The 14,633-nt window shown below is 36.2% G+C and overlaps 1 protein-coding gene across 2 annotated transcripts in view; it reads right to left on the reverse strand.

The window, feature by feature from the left end:
- Positions 1 to 487: 487 nt before the first annotated feature.
- Positions 488 to 14,633, reverse strand: part of ZNF280C (zinc finger protein 280C) — a 68,223-nt gene continuing 54,077 nt past the window's right edge. For both annotated transcript variants that reach the window (XM_055564096.1, XM_055564097.1), the window contains 6 exons: positions 12,785 to 13,098; positions 12,175 to 12,312; positions 5,501 to 5,563; positions 1,913 to 2,031; positions 1,389 to 1,424; positions 488 to 1,264 (listed from right to left, as the gene is read on the reverse strand). In XM_055564096.1, the coding sequence (XP_055420071.1) occupies positions 1,254 to 1,264; positions 1,389 to 1,424; positions 1,913 to 2,031; positions 5,501 to 5,563; positions 12,175 to 12,312; positions 12,785 to 13,098 (681 nt within the window). In that variant the 3' untranslated portion in view covers positions 488 to 1,253. The remainder of the gene's footprint in view (positions 1,265 to 1,388; positions 1,425 to 1,912; positions 2,032 to 5,500; positions 5,564 to 12,174; positions 12,313 to 12,784; positions 13,099 to 14,633) is intronic.

The following is a 14,633-nucleotide window of genomic DNA, read 5'->3' on the forward strand; positions in this document are numbered from 1 at the left end:
CTGAATAATTACCAAATTAAGAAGCTGCCAATAGGTAGCTACATAAAATCTGTAGGGAATTCAAAGGATTTTTTTGAGTTATTAACAAAAGAAAATGAACACAAAACAAGTTTTAAAGAGAAGAAAGAAAAGAGGATATAACAAAACAGACATTAATAAATTTGGCAAAGACAACATAAAACAAAGATAACAAAATTAAATTAGACTAAAAAAATAAAAAAAATTGAATAGTAGTATTGCTGAATAAGTCTAATACTGGAACAAACTTTAAACAACAGTAAAACTAACTGATTTTGGAACTGTAACTTCAGAAACTTCAAGAACATGAAAGTAAAAGTTACCTTGGTTCCCTATATAACCAGTTTTTATATTCCCTGGACTGCATGCACACTAGAGGAAGATAAAAGAGCAGCAGCCAGAATGATCCAACTTCAACTTGGATGTTGAAGCATTGATCTGATGGGCTTTTCTTGGTCAGAATCAACCCATGAGCTTAAGATCAAGAACCAAAGCCCCCAGCAGAAAGTTGTGCTCTATTTGGTGGGCCTTGAGGTCATCTCTGGCCAAATTAGCATCAGTCTTATAGGAGGCCAGTCATGAAGAAAGGGACTCTCCCTAAGATTTGATTTCTTAAGGCCAAAATCTAGAGGAGGTCTCACAGTCAAATAATTCACATTCCTTGGAAAGAGAGGACAGGCATCAGACGTGTCCATCGAAGGGGGACACGGACCAGGAATACCCTGGACTTTATTTGAAATTTCTGTGTTGCTTCTGCATCTGAAAGATATGAAAAATAGAACAATGACAGACAAGGAATGAAGAAAAAGATAACTATCTGACCTAAAAATGCAATGCAATCTCCTAAGAAACTAACTAAGAAACCAGACAAAACAGACAAAAAAGATGAACAGTCACATCATTTGGAATGCAGTATTCTGAAAGCAAGTATAGCGGAGAAAAACACGAATTATTTTAAGCAAAGCAAGAAAAGACCATAGCAACAAAAGTTATTTCTGAAGAGAGCCAACAGGAAAAAAGGTTATGTTAAGGTATGTTAACCTGACACAAAGATAAGGTGGAATAAGATTCTAGTGCCATCCGACAGCTGAAAAGAGCTGAATAACGAGAACTAGTGTCATGAACTTTGCTGTTTAATTGCTTTTTTATGAGAAAACACATCAGAACTTTGAACTTAGGAAATTCCAACTTTTCTTGCACCAGGTTGCACGAGCTCCATAGAGCAGGAATCTATTTCAACAAGAGGCTTTAAAAACAAAAACAGAAACAAAATATTTAATATTTTTCATTTCTATTAGTGATACATTCAATAAATGCAATACTGCTAAAATCCATCAAAGAAAAATGCACTGAATGAATATTAAACTTACGCAGAAATGGGTTCACAGCTGAGGTACCTTCAGGAACTGAAATTAGAAAAAGTTCTACATTTAAAATAGAATATATGAGGAATGAGAAGGGGAAAGGGAAGGAAAGGATAAATTAGGAGTTCGGGATTAGCAAATATAAACTACCATATACAAAATAGATAAAGAACAAGGTTCCAACTGTATAGCACTGGGAACTATATTTATATCTTGCAATAAACTGTAATGAAAAGAATCTCTCTCTCTCTCTCTATATATATGTATAATTAAATCAGTCAATTATATATGTGTATGTATAATATATGTGTATATATATGTATAATTAAATCATTAATTATATATGTATAATTAAATCACCAGAGACTACTATAACATTGTAAATTAACTATACTTCAATATAAAATAAAATGTTTTTAAAGAATGTATGAGGAATGAAACTATTAATATGTAAGAGCCTGTTCTGTGGTTGATCAAAACCACTGGAATAAATATCAGAAATCTAAAGTAACACAATTATCTATACTTACGAGTCTCTATAATAACTTGGCAAGTGTGAGTTTTACGTTGACTTAAGTGTTTAGCCATACGATCCAGAGTAGAAGAATCAGCCAGGAAATCACATTTAAGGCACACTAGAGTAATGCCCCTATTAAAAAAAATAAGACAGAAAGAAAAGGTTTTTGTTTTTAAAAAAAATCCATACACAAATTCAATTATTATTTTTCCACATAATAACTTTTTTGTGTGTGTGTTGTGACCACCACTTCCAAATTTTGTTATATAAGCCCAATACATATGAAAGGGTATAACTATGTCTCTAGAAAATGGCATAGCTATGTCTATATTATGTGAACATTTAATGCTCTATATGCTGTTCCCTCTCCTCGCTGTTGTTTAGTTGCTCTGTTGTGTCCAACTCTTTGCAACCCTATGGACTATAGCCCGCCAGGCTCCTCTGTCCATGGGATCTCCCAGGCAAGAGTACTGGAGTGGGTTGCCATTTCCTTCTCCAGTTCCCTCTCATGTGGTTTCTAAAAGCTATGAGTGAAGAGAGAACTAAAACCCAGTCAGGACTCCACTAACAACTTGTATAACTTGTGCAAGGCACAATCTTTCTCTGCCTTTGCCCATCAGCAAAGCAAGATTCATCCATTCACTATACATTTGCTGAGAACCTTCTTTATATACTCTGTACCACTAGAATGTATTTGTGTTACAAGCATAAGAATGAACAAAAAAGGATACTCTGTGAAGCCTACAATCTAACGTCCTATTTAAATGATAAAATCAGAGAAGAAATGAGGTCTTAAAAATAAATTATGTAAACATAAATCATGCAATTATCAGCTTATTAACAAAGCATAAATATACTTTTGCAGTTCGTTTTAAACTTAAATACTTTAAAATTAAGTACTTTACCTGTATAGGAATAAATTCATAGCATAGTTTAGACTAACTTCTCCCTTGCAGCTCTACTCTTAACAGCCTGCTGGATATTTACACTTGAGTTGTCACATTAGAAATGATCTTCATGAAAACTAAAGTCATGTACTTTCCTCCTTACCTGGGAAAAGTCATTCCTCCTGACTGGTCTCCTTAACGATGCCATGCCCCTGACATAAATGCTCAAAACTGTAGCTATTTCTGACTCTTTTTTCCTTAAGACAGTCACTATTTGAAAAATTTTATAATATTCAATATTAGCAGTTTATTGAGCACTTACTCTGTGTAGGCTGAGGGTTTTAGATATATCATCTCACCTATATCATGTAACAACCCAAAGAGGTAGGTGCTGTAATTTTAACTTTTTTTTATAGAGGACAGGTTCAGGTTTAATAACTTACCAAGGTCAGGACCAGGTCTGAAACTGAACCTTTTGATTCTAGAGCCCATATTCTTAAATGTGGTGTGATACCACTTCAACCCAGATTATCTTATTGAATCAGTCTTAACTACTGCAATAGTCTTAATCAGTCTATGTGCCTCACATGGGCTTCCCAGGTGGCTTAGTGGTAAAGAATCTGCCTGGCAAGGCAGGAGACGCAGGAGACGGGTTTGATCCCTGGGTGGGGAAGATCCATGGAGAAGGGAATGGCAACCCACTCCAGTACTCCTGCCTGGAAAATTCCGTGGACAGAGGAGCCTGGCAGGCCAATGGGGTTGTAAAGAGTTGGACACGACTGAGCGACGAAGAATGCACATGCCTCATGTAGCTACAACTCACCTTGTATACCCCTCCAAATTGATCTTCCTTTAGTATCCTTGATTCCACATGAAGTACCAATGGCTTTCCCAACATCTTCAAATTAAGTCCAAATTCCCTAGGCTTTTTCAAGGATTCCACAATCTGGATCTAAGCTCTAAACTATTCCCAGACTCTGAACTTAGTACTATGTTATATGAACTTCATGCTTCATCCAAACTGTACTACTTGTCATTCACTGTGTTTATCATTTGCTTTTTTCCTTTCTTAATTTTCATTCATGCTGTTTTTCAAACCAAAATGCCCCTGTGCCTGTTCTTAAAAGTAGAAACGTCTCTTTCTCTTCAAATCAGTAACTCTCATTACACTTATTACAAACCTCCCTGTATTAATTTTTGTAGTTACTTATGTTCACATCTTATAAATTGTACATTCCTTTAAGGTTGGTACCAAGCCTACTTCATCACTGTCATCTTCACAGAATTTGCTACCTTGTGTTATACATGATAGATGTACAATGAATTTAAAAATGAACACTGAATTTTAATAAAATAATTATAAATTGACTATTCTTAAAATCTTAAGTATGAAAATTCCCATACACAGAAAATCACCAATTTTCTATTTATATTTGAGACCCACCCTATGTGAGAAAAAAAGTCATACAATTAAATCTAAGAACCAAGCACACAACTCAGTTTGACAATAGTGAGATAAAAATCAAATTAAATTCTCATCTTTAGAATAAATCCTTTTCATTATTATAAAAATTTTTTAGTAAATGTTAACATCTAGATAAAGTTAATTGGTATTTCCTAATTCCTTGAATTTAGCAATAGTTTTAAAATTTCACTGATATATTTTTAAAAAATGGAATAAAACTTTTCTCTTCCTATGAGCTATTATTGGTCTATCATCTACACACTCCACATATGTCACTTTCAATATTAATTTACTCAGTAAATATTCACAGAAGCCTACTATATGCCAGGCCACTACTGAATGCCCAGCAAATGTCTGGCATAGCCAAATATCCAAATCATACACATTCTAGTGAGAAGATACAGACAGTAAACAAGAGGATGAAATATACAATCTATTGAACAGTAAAAAGTTGCCATGAAGTAAAAACAAAGCAAGAAAGGGAGATAGGGAGTGTCAGGAGTGGGGCTGGGGAAAGGATGGTATTTTAAATGGGGTGGTCTAGGAGAGACCTAAAGGAGGCGACAGAGCTAGCTACCCATGCAGATATCTGGGGAAGAGCAAATGAGGCAGAAGAGATCAAAATATAAGATCCTGAGTCACAGCATCCCCTCTTCTCCTTTTCCACTAACCCAAAGCATTAAAACAAGTGTTGGCTAAACTTAAGTCTATGTCTTAGCCTGATGCTATCAATATAAAGACTTTGACACTGGTATCTCAAATAGCAATGATAGCAATAACAAAATAATTAACCAAAGGAAAATGGAGTGAAAAGGAATTAGAAGAATGTGAAAAAACGGTCCTTAGTGAATTCTGAGCTAATTGTGTGTGGTAGCACCAACATTAATTATCAATCCTTTCAGAAATGTTCACAATTCCTCAGAATAGTAAACAAGTTGTGTATTTTTATTTCAAAAATAAAAGTGTGTTAGTCACTTTGTCAACTATCTTAAAAGTCTTTTAAATATTCAAATATTTCTGGAGAGCCTTATTTTTAAATCTTATAATGCAAATTCATGAAAGTTTCATCTTAATGCCTAATATCACTGAAACAAAGTTTAGCTGGAGAATATTAGGTAATCCGCTCTTTGATCTAAGGATATAATGAATAGAACTCTATTATATCCATTAGCAATCATTTTCCCAACTAGGCACTCCAGCATCAGGTTAAAAAGTTACTATAGAGAGAATTAAAAAAAAAATTACTTACCTGAGAGTTCTACAACGCTTCTTAAAAATAGAGACTCGTTTAGCTGGCTGGCTGGTATGATAGCTAGAAAGACAAGAAACAAATGAAATTTTATTATACAGTAAGTCATTAATTAATTTCATAATTTTTCAAGCCTATGCTTAGTTTCCTAGTTTTGAATAAAAGACCACAATTTAAATTATAAAATTCTATTAGCATTTGTTTAATTCAAGATTTTTATCTTACATTTCATGTTATCATTGTATTTAAATATTTTTAACATATTTCCCTGAGAATAATCTTAAATTATACTTCCCTGCTATAAAAAAAATAACTTGAGTTAAACATGCAAAGAGCATCAAATTAATTTTTTCACTTAAGAGTTGAGAACAATTTAAAAGTTACTTGCTAATGATATATTTTGCTGTAATATAAACTGTTAGGAATAATTATTATTTATTACTTTCTAATCAATATACTTAGCCTGGGGACCCTGGAAGAAACTGTTTCTTAGGCCAAGTGACACTACCATCAGTAAAATTAAACACTTAAAGAATCTTCTGCAATTACTGGAAGAGCTTTTAAAGAACATCAATTAAAGGAAGCAGAACTCGAGTTAAAACAATACTTCCTCTATGCACAGAACAGAAAACCACTAACAAAATTTTGCAGTCAATGTTAACAGCTTCTATATTGCCTTTTAAGTTGATAAGGAAAGCTTTCCTGTATTAGAAAGTCAGGCAGAATTAGCCAGGATCCTTGGTGGCTCAGAAGGCAAAGAATCTGCCTGCAAATGCAGATCTGGGTTTGATCCCTGGGTTGGAAAGATCCCCTGGAGAAGGGAGTGGCTTCCCACCCTAGTATTTTTGCCTGGAGAAGTCCATAGACAGACCCTGGCAGGCTACAATCCATGGGGTTGCAAAGAGTCGCACATGCCTAAGCGACTAACACTTTCATTTTCTTTCGGCATAGCACAGTATTACTCAAAGTGTGGTCCATAGGACCAGCAGCATCTGCATCACCTGGGAGCTTATTAGAAATACTGAATACAAAGTCTCAGCTCCCACTCCAGACCTACTGAATTAATCTCTGGCGGTGGTGCCCAGAAATCAGTTTCAATAAGTTTTTCAGATGATTCTTACACAAACTAATCATCTGAAAAACTTACTGAAATTGTACTAACCCTAGTTTGCACTGACAGACCCAAACTAGGCAACACATCAATTCAATGGATATCCTTAAACACATGTTAACTATCCATCAACATACCATGTATACATGGGAAAAGAATGACTACCTATCCCCCCAAGAAAAAGTCCTCAGAATAGATGCCATGGTGAATACAAAGAACCACTCTCTCAGGTAGGTAAGACAGACACATATTTAATATGAGGCAGAATAGCTGAATAGTATAGAACTTAAAAAATAACAACTGATTCCTATGAGGGGCCACAGTGATCAGATACTTCACAGAAGGTAAAATGAGAGGGAAGGAGAGGAGCATGCCAAACAACAATGAAGAATAAGAAAAAGTCACTCTATGGAATATGGGACAAACTATACATTGGAGAAGATCAATTATTTTGAGGGGCTTGACTTCTGAGGGGGCCCTGTATGAGGGGCCCATACAGAGTTGGTATGGGCTGAGAATAAAGGTACTTGACCTCTGAGAAAACGAAGCTTCTGTATGTACAGGGCTCAATCTTATGACAAAAGTCCACACTGAGGCAGAGTGAGGGTATCCAGTTAAGGGGAGGTACCTGAGGCAACCAAGGAAGCAAGGCATGAATGAAGTAGGGGGGAAACACAGAGAGACTTACAAAGCCCTTAGAAGAGTAGAAGTGGACAATTTCAGTTCTATATGAGCCGAACGATGAGGAAGTGTGCCTGATGATGATGCAGTACAGGCTTGGGGCTCACTGGAAATTAGTAAGTTTATGAAGGAAGCCTAGGGCCAGTTGGGGATATTTTGGGGGTAGAATGGGGCCAGAGGTCCCACAATACAGTTGAGGACCCTATGGCAAATGGGAGAGGACAGAATGATCCACGAACTTAAGGAACACCAAAGATAATTTTCAATTTAATCTCCTATAAATTCAGGGCAGAATTAAAGCCCTGTTGGAGCAGCCATGTGTTTGGCACAGAATAAGAGACCAGCATTCCCCCCAGCAGTATACTCAGAGAAAGGGTGGCTGGAGTCTGGTTTGGAACAACTGAGGCATAGGTGCAGAACCACTGCAGTAGTCGTGAGGCAGAGTGGTAAATTATGGAAAGATAGATTTTCAGGAAGCCATGATGAATGGTGCCACATCAAGAGAACACCATAGGCTTCAGAAACTTAAAAGTGTATTATTTCCAGGTGATGCTCCACATTTATGCAAATGATGCACTGAGATAGATTGAGCTTAAAGGGGAGGGGGTAATAATAGCTTGGATCCTAGACAGACAAAAAATGTTTGACCATTTGTGTCCCGTGATCTATCCAATAGTTTTAGATGAAGAGTTGGATCTCAGGAAAACTCAGCATTGACACTGGAGGATTTACAGTTGAAAAGTAAAATATGAAACTCTCAGAGTGGTTAAGGTACCAAGAAAAGAAATGCAAAGAGGCAAGAAGAGCTGAAGAAAGAAAAAGTAATGAAATAGAGGAGCAGCAAAAAAGAAAAAAAATTGTGGTAATCATTTAGGAGAACTTGAGAAGAGTTTCACAAGTGAGTGATCAAAAGTATCAAATACTCAAAGAAGTCATAAAAAAGTATTCTTGAAAAGCAGTGAATACATTTAGTGATTAGGACATGATTGATAATCTTGAAAGGGGCAGCTTGAACTGATTAAGATGGGGGTGATACTCAAATTACAACAGGTAAAGAAATGACAACATAAGATATAAAAGAATACGTTTTACAAATGTTGACAGTGAAAGGAAGACAAGAAAATATGCAAATTAAAGGCAACTCTCCCTCATACTAAAAAAAAAAAAAAAACAACCTGAAAAAATTTGTAGGCAGAAGGAATGTGGTACAGAGAAAAAGATGAAATGAGGGTGCATAAGATTATGGAGGAAATAGAGGAGATGAGGGGCAAAACAAACTTTGAAAAAGTGGGCATGTCTTTTTCTGAGATTAATGTCTGGATGAAGGGGAAAAGATTTGAGGTAGAAAAAGGTTAACCTTGGGAAAAATGAAGAAGATGACCTCTGAGTAATTAGTAATTAAACCACTAGACCATTCAGGTATGACCTAAATCAAATCCTTTATGATTATACAGTGGAAGTGAGAAATAGATTTAAGGGCCTAGATCTGATAGATAGAGTGTCTGATGAACTATGGAATGAAGTTCATGACATTGTACAGGAGACAGGGATCAAGACCATCCCCATGGAAAAGAAATGCAAAAAAGCAAAATGGCTGTCTGGGGAGGCCTTACAAATAGCTGTGAAAAGAAGAGAAGCAAAAAGCAAAGGAGAAAAGGAAAGATATAAGCATCTGAATGCAGAGTTCCAAAAAATAGCAAGGAGAGATAAGAAACCCTTCCTCAGCGATCAATGCAAAGAAATAGAGGAAAACTATAGAATGGGAAAGACTATAGAGATCTCTTTCAGAAAACTAGAGACACCAAGGGAACATTTCATGCAAAGATGGGCTCGATAAAGGACAGAAATGGTATGGACCTAACAGAAGCAGAAGATATTAAGAAGAGGTGGCAAGAATACACAGAAGAACTGTACAAAAAAGATCTTCACAACCCAGATAATCACGATGGTGTGATCACTGAACCTAGAGCCAGACATCCTGGAATGTGAAGTGGGCCTTAGGAAGCATCACTATGAACAAAGCTAGTGGAGGTGATGGAATTCCAGTGGAGCTATTTCAAATCCTCAAAGATGATGTCGTGAAAGTGCTGCACTCAATATGCCAGCAAATTTGGAAAACTCAGCAGTGGCCACAGGACTGGAAAAGGTCAGTTTTTATTCCAATCCCAAAGAAAGGCAATGCCAAAGAATGCTCAAGCTACCGTACAATTGCATTCATCTCACATGCTAGTAAAATAATGCTCAAAATTCTCCAAGCCAGGCTTCAACAATACATGAACCATGAACTTCCAGATGTTCAAGCTGGTTTTAGAAAAGGCAGAGGAACCAGAGATCAAATTGACAACATCTGCTGGATCATGGAAAAAGCAAGAGAGTTCCAGAAAAACATCTATTTCTGCTTTATTGACTATGCCAAAGCCTTTGACTGTGTGGATCTCAATAAACTGTGGACAATTCTTCAAGAGATGGGAATACCTGACCACCTGACCTGCCTCTTGAGAAATCTATATGTAGGTCAAGAAGCAACAGTTAGAACTGGACATGGAACAACAGACTGGTTCCAAATAGGAAAAGGAGTACGTCAAGGCTGTATATTGTCACCCTGCTTATTTAACTTATATGCAGAGTACATCATGAGAAATGCTGGGCTGGAAGCAGCACAAGCTGGAATCAAGATTGCCAGGAGAATATCAATAACCTCAGATATGCAGATGACACCACCCTTATGGCAGAAAGTGAAGAGGAACTCAAAAGCCCCTTGATGAAAGTGAAAGTGGAGAGTGAAAAAGTTGGCTTAAAGCTCAACATTCAGAAAACGAAGATCATGGCATCCGGTCCCATCACTTCATGGGAAATAGATGGGGAAACAGTGGAAACAGTGTCAGACTTTATTTTTTGGGACTCCAAAATCACTGCAGATGGTGACTGCAGCCATGAAATTAAAAGATGCTTACTCCTTGGAAGAAAAGTTATGACCAACCTAGATAGCATATTCAAAAGCACAGACATTACTTTGCCACAAAGGTCCGACTAGTCAAGGTTATGGTTTTTCCTGTGGTCATGTATGGATGTGAGAGTTGGACTGTGAAGAAGGCTGAGCACCAATGAATTGATGCTTTTGAACTGTGGTGTTGGAGAAGACTCTTGAGAGTCCCTTGAAGACTCCAAGGAGATCCAACCAGTCCATCCTGAAGGAGATCAGCCCTGGGATTTCTTTGGAAGGAATGATGCTGAAGCTGAAACTCCAGTACTTTGGCCACCTCATGCGAAGAGTTGACTCATTGGAAAAGACTCTGATGCTGGGAGGGATTGGGGGCAGGAGGAGAAGGGAACGACAGAGGATGAGATGGCTGGATGGCATCACTGACTCGATGGACGTGAGTCTCAGTGAACTCCAGGAGTTGGTGATGGACAGGGAGGCCTGGCATGCTGCGATTCATGGGGTCGCAAAGAGTCGGACGACTGAGCGACTGAACTGAACTGCACTGAAGGTTAACAACTGAGAGACTAGAATAAAATCCTGAAAGTACTGAAAAGCATCTACACAGATGTTGTAGACAAAACCAAGTAAGTAGTCTTGAGAGATGACCACATTAAAATTAAAGGTCATAAATTCAAAGCTGACTAAATCAAGCGCAGTCTAGAACTGAGCAAAGAGAGAGATCAAAGAGGGTAAGAGTGTCAAGGATAGCAAGGTAAGCATGGCTGTATATATGAAGGATTCTAGAAGAAAAAACAAAGCAAGATTCACAACAGATGACTTTGAGGCTAAAGTTAACTATAAGATTAGATTTAGTGATACTGGACTGAAAAGTGGAGCCAAGACTAAAAGTCTAAAAGTAATGAGATTTCAAAATGAATGAATATTGTATATGTACAAGGTAATATTGGATGGTGGCATTTTTTAATGCCTTACAGATGGATGTGAAGTGCTGGCAGTAAAGTCAAGGTACAATGAAGTCGGGCTGGGGAATCATCAAGGGGAAAAAATCACTGAGAGTTAAGTGCTGAAGGCATTAAAAAATGTGGGCAAATTCTTGAAAGTGGTAGCTAACTATGACCATAAAGTAAGACAGGCAGAATAAAGGTACTTGACCTTTATTATAAGCTCCAAGAAACCACTTTTATTGGTTTTATCTTATTTCTGACTGAAAATAAATGGACCTACCTCCATTTGAATAATCAACTTAGCATATTTGTATCTGAACAATTTTTGTTTATTTAGAAAGAAGGAATAAAGTACTAATAAGATTCAAACGCAAGTAATGTGGGCTTTGAAGTCTTTCTCTAGCATAGAGTACATGGTAGGTGCTCAAATAATGTAAAATAATTGACATATGAAAAAGAATTCCAACAGTAATGTCATGACTGGACTATTCCTACAGTCTCATTTCACATTTCATCAAATGAATGAAAAGATGGAGGCCTTGAAAAACAAATGGACAGAGGGTTAGAGGGAGAATGAGAGATAAAGAACACAAGAGAGTGAGCATGTGAGCACTGATGATGTTCCTAGCATTTCTGACAAAGCTGAGGTCTCTAAGAGAGATTGCTTTGAAGTGGGGAACACTGCATAGTTACATGCACTTATTTGATAAGATATTTTGGAACATTTGAAATTTTATGGATCACTTTTTGAAAGACTTAGAAAAATAACTTCCCTACCAAACCTATTCTAATTTCATTAGCCTAACTGTTCCTAAAAAATTTTGTCCCACTAATTTCATGAGTTATTATGCTGGAAAATAGTATTGGGTAATATCCTAGAAGTTCCCTGTTGCTAGATCTATTTAGATCCTTGATGTGACAAAGTGGCTTTGTTTTCAAAAACCAAGTTATCTTGAATGGTAGTTTTGACTGGCCGTGTACATGTTTAACTCACCTCAGCATATGATTAACAAAGGCTTTGTTACAGTTAGTGCTGTATTTGCAAAAATTACAGCGCGTAAATAATGAAAAGTGGCTTGCAAAATCTTTTATTTTGGTATGACATTCAATGCACGTGTATACTCCCCGACACCTTATGGAGACAGAAAAAAATTATTAAAATATATTGTAAAACCAAAAAATAAGGTAAAGACTTATTCATGTTGTATTAATTGGAGTCAAGACGTTTAAACTAAATCTTTAAATAGAGACTTGGAATTTGAAAATCTGCTTTGAAACAATAAGCTAGAGTAAGTAAAAACTCTAATATCAATTAACGTTTCCTTGGAATAAAAAGGATCACATAAACCAATTCAACTATCATAAGATATAAGCACAAATTATAAGATTAGTGTAGAAGATGGCAATTATAAAATAAGTACAGTAATTCAAGTTCTGTTCAGGACTAGTAAGAAGTATCTTTTTATTTATTTTCTTGGCCTTTATGCCAGATAAGTGATTATCATGTAAATGTGCATTATCTGGTGATATGGTAAGCTATATTAAAATAACCTTGAATATTTAATATTGAAATAGGAATGTATATCAGGAATAGAAGATATTACCTTAAGTTCTTCAAAGCTACGCTGATTTTATTTCTCCTGTTGCGCTTTTTCTTTGGCTTGTAAGAGGTTCTTGCTCTGCCTTTACCTGCACCTTCCTTACTTGTACTAGGCTTACTTTCAGTGGATGTAGTTGCACGAAACTTTCTTGTCTTATATTCATTTGCATTAGATCTTGGAGAACTTCCAGTAATTGTAGTTTTAGACGTTGAAGGTGAGACCTGAAGAGACGTTCTTGAAGAAGTACTGGAAGATAGAATACTCTTGGAAGTTGATGGTCCTGAATGAAGAGATTCAATTGAAGCTCGGATAGTGACCTATAAAAATAAAGGTAATATATACTTTTAGAAAATTAATCATCACATTAATATTAAAAAATCACACTTTATGCAAAGCATAATTGGTTTTTGACAAGGGTGCCAAAAGAATTCAAGGGGGAAAACAATAGTCTTACCAACAAATGGTGCTAGGACTGCTGGATATCTACCTGCAAAAGAATGAATTTGGACCCTACCTCATTCTAAATACAAAAATTAATCCAAAATGTATCAAAGACCAGATTGTAAGAGCTAAAACTGCAAAACTCTTAGAAGAAAACATAGGAGTAAATCTTCATGACCTTGGGTTAGGCAATGATTTCTTAGGTATGATACTAAAAGCACAAGAAACCAAAGAAAGAACAGATGAATGGACTTCATAAAAATGAAAACTTTTGTACTTCAAAGGACATTGTTAAGAAAGTGAAAAGATGACCACAGAATGAGAGGAAATATTTGCAAATCGTATCTCTAATAAGGGACATGTATACAGCATAACTTACAACTCAATAAAAGACAACCCAATTAACACATGGGCAAATGATCTGAATAGGCATTTCTTCAAAGAAAATATACATATGAAACAAGCATGTGAAAAGATGCTCAACATCATTAGTCAGTAAAGAAATGGAAATCAAAACTCCAGTAATATACATCACTTTAGACCAACTAAATGGCTATAATGAAAAAGACAGGTAGCAACATGTGCTGACAGGATGGTGGAGAAATTTCAGCCTGCATATATTGCTGGTGGGAATGTACAATGGTACAGCAGCTTTGGAAAACAGTTTGGCAGTTCTTTAAAATGTTAAACATAAGAATCATTATATAACCCTTAGGTATTCCACTTCCAGCAATTTCACTCAAAGGAAATGTCCATACAAAAATTTGCACATGAAATTTCCCGACAGCATTATTCATTATAGCCAAAAAATAGAGACAAACCAAATGCTCGCCAATTGATGAGTGAATAAATAAAATATGGTATACACATACAATGGAATAATATTCAGCCATAAACGTACTGATACGTAAGTACTAATACAGCCTTAAAAGAGAATGAAGCACTGATACAAGCTACAGGATGAACCTCATGGATGAACCTCAGAAACATTATACTAAGTGAAAGAAATCAGCCATAAAGGACCTCATATTGTAGATATTATGATTCCATTTATATGAAATGTCCAGAACAGGAAAATTCATAGGGACAGAAAACAGGTTAAAGTTTGTCTGTTGTTGTGGAGGGGAAATTGGGAGTGACTGCTAATGGGTATGGGGTGACAAAATGTTCTCAAATAGATTGTAGTGATGTTTTCACAACTCTGTGAATATGCTAAAAACTAATGTATTGTATACTTTAAATGGGTAAATTGTATGCATGGTATATGAATTACATGTTAACAAAGCTGTTACCGGAAAAAAAAATCACAGCCATACAAAAAGTTAAATATCTAAGTATAAAGTGAAGTCGCTCAGTCGTGTCCGACTCTTTGCGACCCCATGGACTGCAGCCTACCAGGCTCCTCTGTCCA

The sequence above is a fragment of the Bubalus kerabau genome, chromosome X (assembly GCF_029407905.1).
Source record: "Bubalus kerabau isolate K-KA32 ecotype Philippines breed swamp buffalo chromosome X, PCC_UOA_SB_1v2, whole genome shotgun sequence".
In the NCBI taxonomy this organism is placed as follows: domain Eukaryota; kingdom Metazoa; phylum Chordata; class Mammalia; order Artiodactyla; family Bovidae; genus Bubalus; species Bubalus kerabau.